We start from the raw sequence: 19,357 nt of genomic DNA on the forward strand, positions 1-19,357 counted from the left end.
AAACCGGAAGGGCAGGCACATAATTATATAATTATGTATTTTCTGAGTACGTATAGTATATTTTCAGTATTAATTGTGAGCACACCTCAACCCTGACTGGAAGTAAATTAAGACGGAGTTAAGGAAACAACATAAAGTTATGTTCCTAAAGCTGTTTCCACACAATCCGCTGGTTGTTGCAATGTTTTGTGGAATTCGAAAACTTGAATTTGTTCAAATTAAATTTGCCTTAATTTAACTTGCGTCCATACTGAACCGAATGATGTTTGTCGAGTTTGTCATTCATTCGCTTCAATGAGATCTAGGCCCAGTTTCACCATAGTCTGTTAGGTCATTAAAACCCCTGTTACTTTGTAATGTCATCAATTATACGTCATTTCCATATTAAATTCATGACAGATGTGTCAAAAGTCATCGACTTATCCCTTGTTATGATCTAACAAAGTATGGTGAAACTAGGGCTAAATCAGCTTGTATATCAGGCTGCTAATTATTATTAAAATATGTACCTACAATATTGTGATATTCGGTATTCGTCAGCTCATCTATTTTTCGCTGGTCTTCTTGACCACATTTTTGGTAAAGTTCGGTGTAAAACTAACAACTAAGAAGAAAATACCTCACTCAACCTAAATATTTACAACTTAAAACTTAGCTGAAATTTTTATCGTTTAGAATCGTAGTTTTTAGTGACCTGTATTTAAATTATTATTTTATTTCTAACTTGAGTTGTGTTTTGAATCCGCACGGTTCAGTGTGGGCGCACCTTGTAATAGTCGGTTTATTTCACCAAATTAAGTATTTGAATTTTCGCACTACGGCTGGTGTATCGTATCTAATTAGTGGCTGAAAAGGTACAATGTTACGTAATGAAAGCGGGAAATTAAAATTCAACTAATTTTGTCGAAAATTGTGAGAATTTTCCTGTAGGATATTGGACACTTAATTTATTGGGTTCTTTGGGAAGTTTTAAGGCATGGCCAAATATAGCGCTACATTCGGGCGTAGAGGCACATTTTCTTGTTTTCCAATTCTGAAACCTAAATGAGAATGGTCAAATCTGACCCGCTTTGCAGCTACTCACTAAACCTACTTTTATTCAATGGTAAATGTGTTTAGAACACATTTAAAATAAGGGAAAAATATTTAAAAAAATCTAAACCATGTTTAAAAAATAAAACTTTGTATGAGGGAAACATCTAGTCAGTAAAGACTTGATCTTGTAGCACCTATATCTTTGTTCTACCATGCCTCATAATAATAAAATTTACACCAGGATATACTGTGGTCATGGGCTACACATCAGTATTTGTTTCAGCAATGGCGCTCTGGCGGGTCATGGCGCCTTAGAGAAATGGCCAGTTTCCTTTACTATATACTATTAGGCAACATAAAAAAAAATTGCATTAATGAGATTCAGCTATGAACCCACGAATTATTTGTTACCAGAATCTCCTATTCATAATTGATCAAAATCTCATCTAAATTATCTATCTTCTCATTCATAAGTGTTTATCACTACCGTTATTATTACACAACTTAAAAACGTTTTAAATTAGAATTTCCATAAATATTTACACTAAATATGCCGGGACGATAACCACATGTTTTCATTTCAGTGGATGGTAATCGTTACCGCTGACGGCTTCACAGATATTATATTCAGGATTTTCATGAAATATAAAATACTTATACTGCATGGAATAAAACGTGACGGCTGATTCAATATAAATTTCTCTATAGTTTTTATTCCACGCTTAGCTTGTTTAACAACTTGTTGAACCAATTAAACCAAATTATGACAACTGTTAATTAAATTAATAGTAGTTCTTGGCTCCAAAGTTAGGGAATGTTTCTGGAGGGGGACTTTGCTACACGTTTTTTTTTTGATTCTGATTTTATGAAGTAGGTAGGAGTCCTTTTTTCGGAATGGATGAAAAAAGGTCTTAAGAATATAAATTCTCATGAATTCTAAATTTAATTCAATCTGATCCTTCTTGGACACAACTTTACTATAAGACTAGAGTACATTGGACATAGTAATTTGTATTCGCTTCATAAAATCAAAGTTGGCAAAGACTGTAACTTGTACCTACATAGCAAACTTATGTAGACCTGCTGAATTATTTCACTGATTTACCGAAGAGTTGTAGAACAAAATTTGTTCAGAATGGCGAGCCGTGTCTGTCGTTTTTCAACACCCTGTATAATAATCGCCCATCCAAAGATTTTACTTAGATATCATCATCAGCCCACTGCTGGATAAAGGCCACTCCCAAGTAGCGCCACAATACCCTTGTCCTCGGGCTTCTTCATCCAGCTACCACCTGCCACTTGTCTGAGGTCGTCGGTCCAGCGGACCGAAGGGCGTCCCACGCTACGCTTGGCTATTCGTGGTGTCCATTCGATAACTCGAATACACTTAGATGCAGGTTTTAGCAAACAAATTCTTAAATAACTTAAATCTCAAATCCATCTTTCTAATCCTAACACACGAAATATACCCACCTCACATGAAAAACGTATAAAGCAGCTTACTTACCGAGATCAACCGCTGGAAAACTATAAATAATATTGGTAAACGATAAACGGGAGTGTTGGCACAAACCTAAATTTATTTTATCTATTCACAACGCGTTATGCGGGTGGATTTATGGCATACAATATTTCCAGTATACGACACAAGCTTTTCAACTAAGAAACGGGTGGATTGTATTAATTTTAGGGTTCCGTCTGAAAGCACTTCGGGTAAGAGTTTCTATGAAAAAGGTTTGACCTAAAAACTTGCCGCCGCCGCTCGCTACCAGCAAAGTAGTATTGCCATAATTCACACTTTTTAAATTTTACACCGCAGATGAATTAAATGTCATTATTTAAATACTTGCTTGATTTTCTAGCCAATCCCAAAAAAAACTAACGTGAATGACTTTAAAAATATTTCCGCAACGTTGGTTTCCATCAAAGCTTGTTCGTACAAAGCGCGTAATTTCGTACAGAAACGTTACTAAAACGCTTTTATCGCCAAGAGGCCTTAACTACGAAACGGCCTACAAAGCTATTGGCCCGCAATAATCCAGCCCATTCAAAATAAAGTAATGCGCTGTGAGAGCTAATTACAGCCCCGTTTAATTACATATTCAATGCAACATCTAAAAAAGAGCACTCAATGATAATTGCTCAAATACTATACAAATACCATACTCACGAGCAATGAAAAAGTTCCAGTGAAAATAGCGCCAAATTACATCTAAACGGAAAAGACTAGCTCAATAAAAAACGTAAATATGTTGAACAAATTATTAATTAAATGTTTAAAATAATTATTGTAGGTATATTTAAGAGGAACTTCTTCATTGCTTGTGACGTGAGGGTAGAGAATTGGTCAAATATCTCACAATAAATAGAAATGATCTTCCTTCAATAGCTTTTATTATTGATCTCAAAGTTTGTTATTTTATATGTCAAAATGTCATGTTACTTGTCACCGTACTTTCTTTTTATAAATCAAAAAAGGATCATCAATATTCTCCCGGCCAAAAAATAAATTTAAAGAGATACAAAATAAAATTAAAGGTACAAAATAAATTCATTCAGAGCTACCTAACACTATTAATTTAGTTAGTGGTCGCTGCAATATGCCGCCCGACGTCCGAATGTCCGCTACTCTACATAAACCGTCGGGCCCAGGGAAAACTTTAACAACCACTCCTCTAAGCCAAACATTCCTAGGTAGAGAAGGATCCGCCACCAAAACCAAAGACCCCTCGACTAACAAACAATCCTGTACTCGAGACGGTCGAGGAACCAATGTGGGCAAGTACTCACGCAGCCATCGCTTCCAAAACGCGTCGGCTAACCGTTGCGCGTCTCTCCAGCACTTTCGGGAAACCTGATCACAGTTACCCAACCAGGGTACATTAGATGGTCCACCCATAAGAAAATGATTAGGTGTAAGAGATTCTGGATCACTCTCCGACACAGAGACGTGCGTCAAGGGACGTGAGTTCAGCGTGTGCTCAACCTCTGTCAGCAATGTCATCAGCGTTTCCTCCTTTGGTGCTTGCTCGTTGAGGACCGTTTTCAGCGATGTTTTAACGCTCCGCACTAATCTCTCCCAGCAGCCGCCCATGTGCGGAGCCAGCGGTGGATTAAATCGCCACTCGATCCTTTCATTGGTCAAAAATTTCGATACTTCCGATTGATCTACCTCCTTCAGTACCCTTTTAAGTTCAGTGTTCGCGCCTCGGAAGTTGGTTCCGTTATCGGAATAAATGACCTTTGGGTTTCCCCTCCGGTTCATCATGCGTCTCAGCGCCATGATGGCCGAGTCAGTAGTCAAGCTGCCGGCCAACTCGATGTGCACCGCTCTGGTCGTCATGCACGTGAACAGTGCACCGTATCGTTTCTCGTGCCGTCTCCCGATCGTAACAGTCATGGGACCAAAGTAATCCAGCCCACAGTGTGCGAATACTCTGTGATGATGAGCTAATCTCGCTAATGGTAAGTCTCCTGTAGGGGGGTGTAAAGGCTGAGATTTTCGTTGACGACAAATCAAACAGCTGTGTTGAACAGCCTTGACAGTTGATCGCAGATTTATCACCCAGTACTTCTGTCTCAGATCGTTCACGACGGTTTCGGTATTCCCATGGAAGGCCTTTTCATGGTAATGACGTATCATTAATCGCGTGTACTGGTGCTTTCCGTCCAGCAGTACAGGATCAAGTGTACCCGTGTCTACGTCTTGAACCACCCTTGCTCTTCCTTTCAGTCGCAAAACTCCACTGTCGTCTATATACGAGCATAAGTTCTTAAGCTTGCTGCATTTCTCGATCGGCTTGTTCGTTTCGATTCTGGCTATATCTTCTCCAAAGCTTTCATGCTGGCTCTGTATGATCCACAATTGCTCAGCACGATCCATATGCCGACTCTCCAAAGACACTCGTGATTTATTTCGGAGCCTCTCAACAAATAAAATGACGTTAGCTGATGCTCGTATCAAACGTAACCATCTTGAGAAACGATTAATGTCAGGTAGTGGCATTGCTGGTCGGGTACGTGTCGTCATTGTATATTCAATGTCATCTAAGATAGTAGGCGGCGTAATCGTTGGCCATCTATCTTCAGTGAGTTTCAAGAAATCAGGGCCTGTCGTCCATTTGAGTTTTGTGGTGTCATGTCGCTTTGCCCTTGTCGCTTCATCGGCAACATTTAACTCGCCTGGTAACCACTTCCATTCATCTGAATTTGACAGCTCTCTGATTTCGGATATTCGATTCGAGACGAACGATTTCTTGTCTTGCGGGTTGTTCTGTAACCAGTGCCACACTACTCTGGAATCTGTCCAAAAAAAACGATCCACAATATTCAGGTCATGCTCCCTTTGAACAGTGGCGCCTAGTCGAGCACCCATGAGAGCCGCTTGAAGCTCTAGACGAGGTATGGTAATCAATTTCAATGGCGCGACTCTACATTTTCCAGCTGCAAAGGCTACCTCACCGTTGTGTCTACGCAAGTAAGCTACTGCCGAAAATGCTTGTTCTGAGGCATCCACAAAAACGTGCAGTTGAAACTGATCGAAAGCACTGAAACCATAACAACGAGGTACCATAAACTCTTCACACGACTTTAAATCTATCAGGAATTCACTCCAGGTTCGTGTAAAGGTATCACCTATTAACTCGTCCCATTTCACGCCGCTTCGCCAAAGTTGCTGCAACAAAATTTTGCCTCGAATTAACAGTGGACCAAGTAAACCTAAAGGATCGAAAACAGACATTTTTTTATTTTTTTATAATAATAATAATATGTGGGGACATCTCACACACGGCCATCCGATCCCAAGCTAGGCAGAGCCTGTGTTATGGGTATCGGACAGCTGATATATCTACACAAATACATAGATAGATAGATATTAAATATAAATATCAACACCCAAGACCCGAGTACAAATATTTGTCTTTAAACAAATATCTGCCCCAGCCGGGAATCGAACCCGGGACCTTCGGCATAGCAGTCAGGGCCACTAACCACTACGCCATTCGACCGTCCATTATGACTTTAAGCATTTGACGTTTAGTGGGTTTTTGTGATCCGTCGACAATTTCTGCTTCCAACTTCTTGAAACTCAGGTCGAACCCAAGAGCATCTTTCTGTGGCTTCCATATAATTCCCAAGGTACGCTGAGAGCTCTCCGTTTGCAATAAGCTAACCGAAGGCGTCTCTGTTGGCTCAGGAAGACATTCAGGTTTATTCGATACGAAGCCTCTTATCTCGAATCCACCAGCATGGTGAATCGCAGTGACGTCGGCTACTAGTTGCTTCATCTCTTCAACTGTGTCCACGCTATCACAATAGTCATCTACATAGTGTCTTCTTTTAATAGCTATCACGGCGCGCGGATGAGATTCAGCATATTGGTCAGCATTCTTTCTAATAATGTACGTAGCAGTACACGGGGATGATTTCGCGCCAAAAATCATCGAAGTCATTTTGTACGTACGGGGAGGTTGATCTCTATTCATCCCACGCCACAAAAATAATTGCGATTTCTGATCCTCTTCGTTTATTTTGACACGCATAAACATTTCTTTGATATCTCCCGTAACTGCTACCGCCCTCTCTCGGAAACGGAACAAAACACCAACTAATGAATTAAGAAGGTCAGGGCCTGCTAGCAACTCCGTATTCAGAGAAATACCTTTTGTCTCTGCTCTCGCATCATGCACTAGGCGAAGCTTTCCCGGTTTAGACGGATTGCGTACTCCGAAATGTGGCAAGTACCAAAGTCTCGGGCCGGCCAAAGTTTCATGGACTTCTTCTGCATAATGTTTTTCCAGTAAATTATCCACCTGCTTCGAATAGTCAATCGAGAAAGCGGGGTCAACGTCCATCATCCTCTCTATCACCTTCAGTCGCTGCACTGCGCTCCCCTTATTCTCCGGCAGAGCGACGTCATCCGATCTCCACAGCAGCCCGGTCTCCCATCTGTCACCGATCTTTCTGGTCTTCGCGTCGAGAATACTCATAGCTCGCTGTTCACCTGGTGAAAACTTATCATTCTCCTCATGTTTTACACCAAGGCTATCGACACGAAAATAATCCTTAACCAAGTCATGTAATTCGACGTCAGCTTCAGAGTGATGGAGATGGTTTGTGAATTCTTTGTTTACCTTACAACTAGATGATACGAATCCGTGAAGTACCCAGCCTAGGTTAGTCCGCGAAGCAACAGGCTCGTTCGCTCGTCCTTCTCGGTTTTCTCTTATCAATATCAGCTGTAAATAATCCTGGCCAATTAGAATCTCCGGATAGCCATCATACTCCTCTAGCGGCACATCCTGTAAATGTAGACAACTTTCTATTAATTTTCTATCGACCTTTTGTGTGGGCAAGCGGAGTGAGTCTACAGTACGTATTTTCGGCAAATAAAAGGAACCCGTAGAAGTGTGTAACGTCACGGCAACTGCAAGGCTATCGTTCTCTCTTTTCGTTTCGCCGACAGCGCCCTGCAAATTAAGGTTCACGCGAGGACCCTCTGCACCAATTTTTTCAGCTAGGCGGGAGTCTATCAAGCTTATGGTAGACCCCCCGTCTATCATGACACACGTGCGGACGCTACCAGCAGGACCCTCCACATTGACAGGTAAGACTCCTACATACCTCCGCCCCTCTTGTTCGGGTTTAGTCCATAAGTTGGCCGTAGTCTCAGTCGTTTTATCATTATCGCCATTAGACTGCTTACTTTTGGTCCAATTTAGCCAGTCTTCGCGATGAAGCAATGTGTGGTGCCCACGACTACACGTGGCACATTGACGTCTGGACCTGCAGCGCTCACGTCGATGTTTGGGGCTGAAACGTTTGAAACACAGCTTCTTATTACAAATCAGAAGGGACAGTATGGTCGTGTTGTGTCGGTCTGCCCACCGCGCTTCTGAAAGGAAACTGCATTGATCGAAGCCATATTAGTCGCATTGGTCGCACTGGGATCGGAATAATCATCGACCATCGCGAGCACAGGATGACGGCCAAAACCTGAGGAAAAAGTCTTAGTCTTTAGTTACGGCTCCATTACCCCAGCCCTACACACTAGTTCGGCCTCACGCATCAAATAATCGGATAATGCGGCTAATTTCGGACGGCGGGCGGCATCTTGGGTAACGCTATAATCTATCCACCTATAAACTAAGTTCTCAGTTAATTTATTTACAATTTCCATTACCAAATCCGGGCTGTATAAATAATCTGAACAGTTGGTCGCTGTGATTGCAGCTAAACAATTTGAAACTTTAGTCGCGAGCGTCACTAACTCCGTCCTAGAGCCACTTAGCTTCGGTATTTTCTTTATTTCTCCAATAATCTTCTGCACTATAAGATCTGGTCTTCCAAAGCGCATTTCGAGGGTCTTCATGATCTCTTGGGCCGAGGACACGGTGATGATGCGGGCCGCTACCGTCTCCCACGCCTCTCCACGCAGGCATCTCTGTAGGCGGGCTACGTTTTCGTCTTCCGAGTACTGGCCTATTCTAGTCGTCGACTCGAAGGCGTGTTTGAAACGCAGCCATTCGAGTGCATCGCCAGAGAACGTAGGCAGGTCTCTGGCTGACAGGCGGCCTAGCAATTTGTCACTTCGATTCGCTTCAGGCTTGGGCGAGTGATTTTGATTAAGCCAATGTACCACTCGTGAAAGCGAGGCACGAGTTGAGGCCTTCTCCACTCGTGAAAGCGAGGCACGACTTGAGGCCTTCTCCACCTCCTCGACCTCTATTTGGGCCTTTTCCTCTTCTAGTCCAGCCTCTATCCTTGCGCGCTCAGCCTCCAGGCGCCGTTGCTCCAACTGTCGTTGCTCTTCCAGGCGCCGTTGTTCAATTTCCAGCCGTCTCCCCTCCAGCTCGGCAAGCTCTCGAGCCGCCCGAGCCTCCGCCAGCCGGCGCATGGTCGCGGCGCTGGAGCGCGCGCTCGATGATCGATCGGAGCACGGCACCCTCGGCTGTTGGTCGTCAGGCCTACTTTCTTGGTCAGCACTTACTTCATTTTTGTTTAATCTAGCACTACGGCGTAGTGGTCGATCCATGCCGGACTCGATTGGACCACAAATGTAGAGAATTGGTCAAATATCTCACAATAAATAGAAATGATCTTCCTTCAATAGCTTTTATTATTGATCTCAAAGTTTGTTATTTTATATGTCAAAATGTCATGTTACTTGTCACCGTACTTTCTTTTTATAAATCAAAAAAGGATCATCAATAGTGAGTGTATTTTTTATTTCAATAATTTTATTCATTTAGTACAATTGTATAGCCAACAAAACATTTAGTAGGTACTTATATTTCTAGTCTATTAATTAAAGAAACTCTGAAAAAAACTTTTAATATCATTACATCATTAAAGATCAATTATAGACACAAAGATAAAAGCAATCGAAATAAGATCAAGCGTTTTTAAATATCTTTACTTATGGGAATAAAGCTTACTGGGCCTTGAAATTGGCAAAAGACGAATCATTCGTTTTCATACTTTTAAAGTTTTTAATGAACCGTTACTTCAGTTTATACTTTATACCTACTTAAGTACGATTTCTTTTTTCAACAACTCGTATTTAAACGGGCAAATCTTGGAATTTTGGAAGAAATATCGTTTTAATTAAACGCTTCAGTTCGGATGGCTGGCAGACTGTGAATTTATTATGATCAATGATAATAATTTGCTAGCTATTTTCTTCTTTTGTAAGTTTCCTTATTTTTATGGTTATGTTTTTAGGCTTCAAAATTTCCGAAAGCAATTTGTGTGTTTCATCCTTTTTGTTTAAGTATAATATACCAAATTTTAACTCTTTACAGGGCTAGTAGCACGGAGCGCATTTAAGACGTGACATAAGATTTGCATCGCGATCACTCACATCGCACAGTCTCAAGAGCGACGCGCGACGGAGAACTTTTGTCACGGCTTAAATGCGCCCCGTACTAGCCCTGCAGGTGTTCTTAAACAACTCACACTCATTCGCGTTCATCTTCCTAATTTAACAATAACCTGTCCCGCACACCCTAGGCACCTGGGCAGTCATCGACTGAAGCTAGCCCAACCTAGTCAGACTAGGCAATGCTCTCACCACTCTGACAATTAAACCCTAGCCTAACTTGTGTTTTTGATTGAAACCATGTCTCTGAATTATTAAAAAATAAAAACATATATTTAAAGAAACTTTTTATTTCATAGTTTTTCACTAACAGTGCATTCACAGTTACCGTTTCATTTTAAAAAGAAACAACATTAAAATCGAAAGTATTCTTAGTCTTGAAACAGCGTGGATACAGGGAGGCCGACATTTATAGTGGATTACCTACTTTCTAGATATTAATAGATACAGGATGTCTCAAAAAATATGTTAAACCTTTTACCTGTGCATTTACATATGAAAGGTATCATACGTTTTGTGACACCTGTGGAATGTTACCTACATTCATTACAATATATTATTTAGACCCTTAAACGCGTGAGCATTACATTATCATACACATACATTTATATACTTTACTACATATTAAGTTGAGAAGGCCGTGTTTTTAGGCATACAAATTAAGTGACTCACATACTTAAGAATTCATTCCTATTTTACAATTTAATGATATAATTTTTTTTTAAAGCTTACAGAATGAATAGTGGAATTATATTTGTAACATACATTGACGTACATCCCTTACATTTACAAAGCCTATTTTAGATTAAATAACAAATACAAACAGTGACTAGAAAACGTGTTTATCATAAATGCATTTATAAAATAAGATAGCTATGATTTTAAATGATCTACATACCTCATAAATTAAAATATCTATAACGTATTTCATGCATGCTACACTGGAATGGTGGATCTAACATTAAATTAATTATTAAGAAAATGTCTCGGCTGATCTATATTTAAAATAGGCATTATACGAATCTACGAATCTCTCTCTAGTTAATAATATGTCTGTACCTCAGGGGTAGATAGTCATAAATACACTTTTGAGCATTTTCTTTTTCATATACAATGTGACAGAGCCACAGACCTGTATTTGAATAGACAACGCTTGTCTCATTCCTTGTATAGAAACCAAGCGTGCCATTATTTTTATACCTACTGTCACGTCAGTCACGTCACTTGAACGATTTAGTTTAGGAACGTCCCTAATGACACTGCGCTAAAGGAAGATAATTTCACTCCCTTTTTACACGCGAAGTACATGCACTTGCGTTGTCTACTCAAATACAGGTCTGTGGACAGAGCTCATATTTGTGATCTCAAATAAGTAGAAATAAAAGATTTGTCATCTTAAAATGTGGTCTTATGTATTCACAAGTACTACCTCTGAAGTACGTTTTACGTAAGATTTTAATCAATGTCATGAAAGTTTTTTTTTATACATCGACCTAAAACATTTATTGTCTAGTGTAACAACAATTTCTATTTTTTTTTACTAATTTAATAATGACATAAAGCGATTTATTATGTGCCTAACATTGTTATTAGCACTGAGTGTTTTACTGAAACACTCTGAAATTAATATACCTTTACCTAATCTTTGCTTACATCACAACACTGTGTATATAATAATATATTATTTATTATGTTGCTACACTATATGTGAATGAAATGACTAAATTACACAATCATGAATTCTAAATATTGATTACAGTTACAAGGCAGATCATGCAATATTTATATACTTAATTATATTAATACAAATGATAGGTACTTCTTTGAAATAAAGTATAAAAACTGACTTAAAAATCTGAAGTTATGATTGAAGTGATTAGTTTTAAAAAAAACATGTAGTTAAGGTATACTGTCTACTTTAAACTGTAAAATGACCATGTAATGTAAATGTAGCTTACATTGTGAATTATATATAAATATTATTTTAATTTTACTATCATTTATATTTATAAGTACTTACAATAATCTCAGTAATATTTTAACTACTTTAGAACGTTCGCTTTTTAAGTAGGTATATATTTTTTATTTCACCCACTTAATAATATACAAAAGCAATTTGAATGAGTTGAAACTTGAAAGGATAAGCTAGTACCTATACCAAGACTTACATGTTTTAATATATTATACATATACTTACGATATATTGAAATCATTTATCATACTAACTACAACAGTAGATAAGTACTTAATTACTAAGTAAGTTTTGCATTTAACAGTTTTAAAAAAATGTATTCAACTATGCAAGTTAAGCTTTACCTACATGAAAATTTATCAATTATTTTAGGAACCAATGCTAATTATATTTTATAGTTAAAATAAACAATGAAAAAAAAATGAATTGGTATACAAATTATATGTACAAGTTTGGTGAGTTATATCGAAAACTTAAAATTATACAGTGATAATATCACAATATCTTACCCTACTTGTTATTTTACTTACACATTAGTACACCTACATAAGTATTTGGTCAGAAAGCAGGAAAATTTACGAACCTAAGTATGTACACCAAGTTTAGGTATAAATAGAATAAGTTATGTAAGTATACAGTACAGTTTTACCTTTACCTATTATATTTCTGGCATTTCTTGTCATACGTAGGTATACTCAAAACAAACTATTTGATAAAAAAAAGTCCTTGTACAAAACTGACACAATATGTTTTTGTGTTTCCACCAATTGATTTAATTTGTATAGTTAATTAAATATTGCTCTTGACGGATTTAATTCAATTATCTCTGTTTAAAACCTTTAATTACACTGAAACCAAAATAAGACAAAAGTGATGCTCAAATGACTCACATCACATTTATAATTCGCACATCAAGTTGTTCAGAATGACCCCTTGAGTACCTCGTTTTGGATCACTATATTTGCAACACCCTGTGTAAACTGGAATGGACAATAACACTACAGAAAGGCTAGTACGGGGAGCATTTAAGACGTGACATAAGTTTTGCATGGCGCTCACACACATCACGCAGCCTCAAGAGCGAGCGCGACGGGTAACCTTTGTCACGTCTTAACAGCGCTCCGTGCTACAGGGCCAGAATGTGTATTCGTATGCGAGACACGTCACAATCTCAATCCAATCGTAATTTAGGATAACTCAATATATCATTGCGTTTCTGTATGCCGCGTGGAGTGTGAACGACAAACTGGGATGAAATTTATTTTAAGGCCTGTCTCCACCGACAGTTCGACACGGCTTTGGATTGTGCCCGGATGCGTACGGTAAGTTGATCTAGTACGGGTTTAGGAGTTTGTCGAAATCTATAAACGTTTACGTTTTCAGCAGAAAAAGTGGCTCCTCAAGCAGAAACTATCAATAAACTTTTGATAGAGATAATTTATGAAGACAACAGAAAAAAAAAGTTTTAAACGTTTTCGGATCAAGACGGATGCAGTCGTAGTGGGCATTTCATCCGTCGCTTTAAACTCTCCGTAGAAGACTTATTTTCGTTTCAAATAATCAAGTGACTAGTTAACTTTACGACAAACGTACCAGAAACCAATTTGAGAAAATTAAATACTCTAAATTATAACTTTATATTTAATTTATTATAGAAAGATATTCGTATAGTGGTGACTCCGTGTCGGTGTAATTATAGGACTGGATTAGAACTCTTAGCAGTACCTAATCCATTGGCTTTTAGCTTCTGAGTCTTTGCTAGTCGCCCCTTAGATATGGCACAGGGTTGCCAAAATGAATATAGGGATAATTTTGGACCAAATAACTTTTGTGAAAATGATTTGAAAAAATAGGTGCAAGTACCTACTTGTGTTAATAATGTATGCAGCTTCTGACACCTGAATGAAGAATGCATGATAAATAAGAATGTTTTAATGTATCACTATTACCTTGTACGTATATACTTACATTCACACCGAACTAAAAAAATCAATCTAAACCAAAATTTGAAGTATATTTCGAACACAGCCATTGTGAAGCCAAGTAAATGTAGGTTGAAATTAGAAAATAACGTTATATTCCGGCGAGTGGCGAGTGGCAACCCTACGTGGCTCGATGAGAAGGAACGGGAAGCCATACCGAAGCGAGATCGTGGCGAGAAATTCTCGAGAATTTTTAGACGTACTCATGAATTCCGAATAAACCTGCAGAACGAAGGTACTGTGGTGTAGGAGGCTTGAAATTGACTCTTAAGGTTATGTGGATTGGAAATGCAATGAAAATAGCAATGATTATACAGGGTGTTGCAAAAAGGGTATACTAGGCCGAAACCTACGCAGCATGGTATATTTAAGCCCACAGTTTCGGGATTTCAGTTGAAATTAGAATTTCAAAATTCGCGAAAAATAAATTCATTTTCCATAGAAACTTTGTTGGTCACGTGACTTTTTTACTATGGAGAATGATACAATTTGCAAGATCCTGTAGATCTAGCGTCCTCCAGTATATGCGGTGGATGCCACGTAGCAAATAGCTGTAATATCTCAAATAACATCACTCACGTCCTAGCTATTGCTCATTTGACCTGTTTAAAAACGTTTTACTTTAATATTATGGAAGAAGAAGATAGCGGGATGTGACCTAGACGCTTTTCTATGCAGTAGTCATATCTATATCTCATACTGACGAATTGTGCGCCTCCTTCTTTTTTCGAAGTCGGTTAAAAAGACAAATTCCATTTCATCCGTTCAGGAACTAGACAGACATTATGTATATGTCGCAGGCATCTGGTTTAATCTCCTGTTTGATTGAACCGCTAGCCCGTTCATTGGATGACGCTGCTTAGTTGTATGACTAGGCCGAACGTTGATTGCACAAGCGTCACAAAACGTCCAACTAGTTAGCTGACTTAAAATCAGTCAGGTGGTGAACAAAACAAATATGGCGTCTAACAGCTAACAGCTGACACAAAAAGCACCTATATTGTTAGTTTTTTGCAAATAAATAGGCTTTAAAGTGCCTTATTTGTGTTAAAATAGTGTGAAAACATGGATTTACCTATTATTACGCCGCGGGCGGATAGTTTCAAAGAAAAAATTTAGACGAAACTGGATAATTATGAACAACAATATGAAGGTACGTTTATTGTTATTGTTTAGTTAATTTGTGAAATAAGAGCTTTGTAACATAGTCTTTTTGTTGACTCTTGTCTGGTCATGTTCACCCTAAGCAGACATTACAAAGTTGTAATACTATATCCCATTCAACGACTCCGCTGAATGACGTTCAGTCAAGACGTCGAACGTTACAATCAACGACTTGACGAGTTGTCCTTTAGTCATACAACTGAATAGCGCCATCCAATGAACGGGCTAGTGGTTCAATCAAACAGGAGATTAAACCAGATGCCTGCGACATATACATCAGTCGAACGAACGCTATAAACCCTTGACATTTCGTTTCAAACAAAGCACGTAATAGCTAAATAGCTAGCACGTAAAAGACAATTTAGCTATCGGCTCGACTAACAAAAATCCTTCCATAGAAATACCTAATAGACGGTTCCTTTGAACCTCCCGAGATACCATTAACTTCTGAAATAGCAACAATGTACAGACACAATGACGACGCAGCCTCTAAGATCCAATTTTGCAGAAACATCGCAAATAAAGTTGTAAATAGAAAATGTCCCGGCCAGATAGGATGTCTGGAGGCTGTATTGAGAATGCTTCATCCATTCATTGAATTCCGCGGAGCCTACAGTGGTGGGTAGTAAATGGGAATTTTATAAGGACTTCCAGTGTTCTTGGAGACGATATTTCATTGATATTAAATTACCTGCTGTGGTTGGACACTGTTGGGCTTATAAGATGTTTTCTCAGCGTAATAATGAGACTTGGTTAGAGCGGTGGTAGCTTAGTCGGCTTCGAATCCCGGCGCTGACATGTACCAATGAGTTCTTTTAACTTAAGTACAATATATACCATCGCTCTTACGGTGAGGGAAAACATCGTGAGAAAACCTGCATATCTAGACTTAGCACATCTAGATATGAGAACCCCCCAACCCGCAGTGGGCCAGCGTGATGGGAAATGGTCCAAGCTTAGGAAGGCAGTTTATACCTTGGGGATATGCACAAAGGTTCTACTCGAGAGAGCCAGGTGCAGGTACTTAGACCCCCACAGAGAATAGAATAGAATAGAATAAATGAGACTCTGTTATGATTACCTACGTTTTGAAACTAGTGATAGGTAGGTAGTTGAAGAAACCAAAATAGAATTTTATATTGAAGCAATTCAATTATGTCTTTCAACATATTGGTAAAGTTAGTAAGTATAGATTAAATTTTTGTATGACTGTCTGTTATCATGATTTAAAATGACATACTGACAACAGCACCAGTTTTTCTTTTAACAACAAAAACATACACATTTTTAAAAGTTCTGATGAACATTTTCCTACGAAAAATGAAACTTACCGATTTATCTACGCGTTCTTATTTAAATTACCATACAATATTACATAGTATTTCTAAGTCTATATATTTATGTATACTACATATACTGTATATATTTATGTCTATGTAAGTCGTAATTATCCCGGGTTCAATTTGAATGTACAATTCCTTACTTAAGAAAATTATGTAAAGCTTTCAAATATTTACAATAGTTTTTAACCACAACAATAAGATATTTCATAGGGGATTTACTTACATAAATTCGACAACATTCAATGCTATGCTATCTTATACACAAATATAATATATATTTAAATATATTCAAGATACTAATGCCCATTGATTACTGCGAATTAAAATGATAGTAAGTTTTACATTGCCCTGTTAGGAGTGCTAATTTATCTGACCACTATTAATAATATTAACCGGCGGTTTATATTCTGTTGGACTTTGATTTATTTTTCTATCAAACACACGCCATCGAGTATATGTATTAAAAATCCTATTCATAAAATGATGTATCTACAGCTACTGTTTTTTTTTTTGTAGCGTCATAATACATATACAATTGTACAGGGTGTAAATATCATACTCCTGAAAAGGGAAACCTTACCATTTAATAATTTACTCTAGTTCTAGGTTCCATTTTACGGGACCATGTAATTCACAGGACGTAAATATAAATTTAAATTGCATGTGCGCCAAAAAATCAGCGTTATTAGAAGCTATAACTATAAAATAGTACACTGAGCTACAGCTTTAGACACAAAGCATAATAATTAAGCTTAAGGTACCAACATTTTTACTTCAGTCACTTCATAATAATAGTATGTATGTACCTTTGTCCTTTCTTCCTTTTCCTGAGATCACTTCCAATCCGCATTGCAAAATGTTATAACACTTAAATTCTCACTGCACTTATAATCACGCTTGCTGCGGCAACTTCACACAAGTCACTGTTTCTTAAAAAGTTCCACAGTGTTCCTAACGACGTATTTACAAAACTTTATAAAAGGGGACGAGGGGGGGGAGGGGTGGGGGTTCCCCAAACACTAAGTGGGTTCCTCGCAGTCCACCTCGCCAGGCAGCAGTTGGCCAATCTTGTAGTCCTTTAGGGCTGCTTCTATGTGTTTTACCTGTGGACACGAAAGAACGTGATAATTATACTGTTGCTAAAAGGGTGCAGCCGAAAGGGTCCCAGGTGTTTTTTTTTTCTCTTAGAAGCTACAGAAAATTCTTATTATAAGGATAGGTTTTCACCATCTATAGGGACAGGGCTAAATTTTAATAGTCCGCGAAAAAACCGTACTTATACAGTAATATAAAAAAAAAAACTGAGCATATCGAAAGAGAAGACTAACCTAACCTGCTCCAGAAACAAGCAAACTGAGGTTGTTTTCTAACAATGTTTTTCTTGAACCGAAACAAAACAAAACGGAAAGGTTTTTCATCTTCATTAGAATAAGAGGTTTTATACGATTAAGCCGAGTAAAACCTACACCTATTTACATTTTCCATGAATAAGTAAACGGACATTTTTACACAAGGGTGCTCACACACTGAGCCGAATTACACGATGATACGTCATGTGGTCAGAATCTACTGGTAGATTACTATGGGATTAATTTTGCGTCTAGCGACATGACGCTCGAACATTTATTTTATGGAAACCAGTAGAGATTTTGTGAAAAATGTGTGATCACTGTATTTTTTACTACTTAAGCCTAATTTCATGAATTTTAATAAAAATTATATTGTTAATATTTTAAATTTTGCAAACCCTTTCGGGTAGAGTAAAGCTAAGCAACCTTTAATATAATTATTCTCACCTATGTAACCTATATTCAGCAAATAAATGCCTTTGACTTTGAAAAGACGCCGTTATCTGTGGCTATTTCATCTCATTGGTTGCCAATTGGCACCTTTACTGTAAGCGCGCACCTATCGGTATCGTACGTATCCCACCAAACGGATTGTCATAAATGTATGGACAAACAGCGTTGGCAATGGTGATAAAGTGAACGCACTTGTGTGAATTTCCATACAATGAATACTAAATGCGATACGTCCGTTGCGTACGATGCCGAAAGGTAAGCGTTTACCTTAAAGGAGCGGGAGCAATCTTCATTGAAAGTAATAATGATACGGTAACCAATGATTGAGTTTACGGTTCGGCGTCACCGAAGGAAATTCGCGCAAGTGTGACTACGGACGGAGCCTTTGTGTACAGAGAATGGGATTTCACAGTGTGTACTGTGTTGGTATTATAAACGCTTGGCTTAGTTCGATGTATTTGTGATTCTGATAGATATGTACGTAACTGAAATAAATTGAAAAAACTGAAGCACTTTATAAAGTAAAAGTCATTTAATTATAAAGAAAGAAAAAAAATCATTTTTATTACCTTCTACGCGAAAATAAATGACGATTATTGAATAGCGCAGTCATAACTTTCTGTGACTCTTGTCGTGCTATAAGTTTATCACATTGTGAGTCTCATAAAGTGTTGTTTTCCTTAAAATTTTCCAGCTCGCAACGCGTTCGGTAGCATATTTTGAAGACGTTTATTATTCTTTGGAGATTGCTGGCGTGGAATAATTAGAAACAACGTGTTTTTCATTAAAATAATCTTGAATATTAAACGCTGCTTCGCTGAAAATCTTTGAAAAGGTCTGCACTCAGTAATTAGTTTTTCAGACTCCATTTTATGTTCGTATTATGCAGGTTAGTAGACGCTTCTGCATAAAGAGAATATGCACTGCATTTTATTATTACCTACCTAATAATGCAGACCACATGGTTTTCATAATTATTTTAGGTACTTACATTGTACGATTCAATATAGCACATGTTTATGTCGCTCACTCCGTAAAATATAAATAATGATGACAATATATGGCACATTTTATTTTACTATACATTTTATAATACTTTTACTGACTTGTACATTATGGAATTTAATAACTGACCGAAAAAGCACGTCATCCGTAAAAATGAGGTAAAAATCCTTAAT

General features: G+C 38.0%; 2 protein-coding genes across 2 annotated transcripts in view; both read right to left on the reverse strand.

Moving 5' to 3' along the window:
* Positions 1 to 2,247: 2,247 nt before the first annotated feature.
* On the reverse strand, positions 2,248 to 4,918 carry LOC125489535. Its single transcript, XM_048625558.1, has 2 exons — positions 3,904 to 4,918; positions 2,248 to 2,387 (listed from the first exon to the last, which is right to left on the reverse strand). The coding sequence occupies exons 1-2, from the start codon at positions 4,916 to 4,918 to the stop codon at positions 2,248 to 2,250; spliced, it is 1,155 nt and encodes a 384-aa protein (XP_048481515.1).
* Positions 4,919 to 17,234: 12,316 nt separating this feature from the next.
* The window catches only part of LOC105383491 (head-specific guanylate cyclase), a 122,000-nt gene continuing 119,877 nt past the window's right edge, over positions 17,235 to 19,357 (reverse strand). Inside the window, exon 15 of the mRNA XM_048625242.1 lies at positions 17,235 to 17,480. Coding sequence (XP_048481199.1) covers positions 17,397 to 17,480 — 84 coding nt within the window. The 3' untranslated portion in view covers positions 17,235 to 17,396. The remainder of the gene's footprint in view (positions 17,481 to 19,357) is intronic.

The sequence above is a fragment of the Plutella xylostella genome, chromosome 14 (genome assembly GCF_932276165.1).
Source record: "Plutella xylostella chromosome 14, ilPluXylo3.1, whole genome shotgun sequence".
NCBI lineage: Eukaryota > Metazoa > Arthropoda > Insecta > Lepidoptera > Plutellidae > Plutella > Plutella xylostella.

Excerpts from the sequence above, each read along its gene's own strand:
- LOC125489535 (XM_048625558.1), bottom strand. The coding sequence starts at position 4,918 with ATGGATCGTGCTGAGCAATTGTGGATCATACAGAGCCAGCATGAAAGC. Across the intron at positions 2,388-3,903 it reads ATCTAATGTACCCTGGTTGG|CCAAGCGTAGCGTGGGACGC; the intron begins GTAACTGTGATC and ends CACCACGAATAG.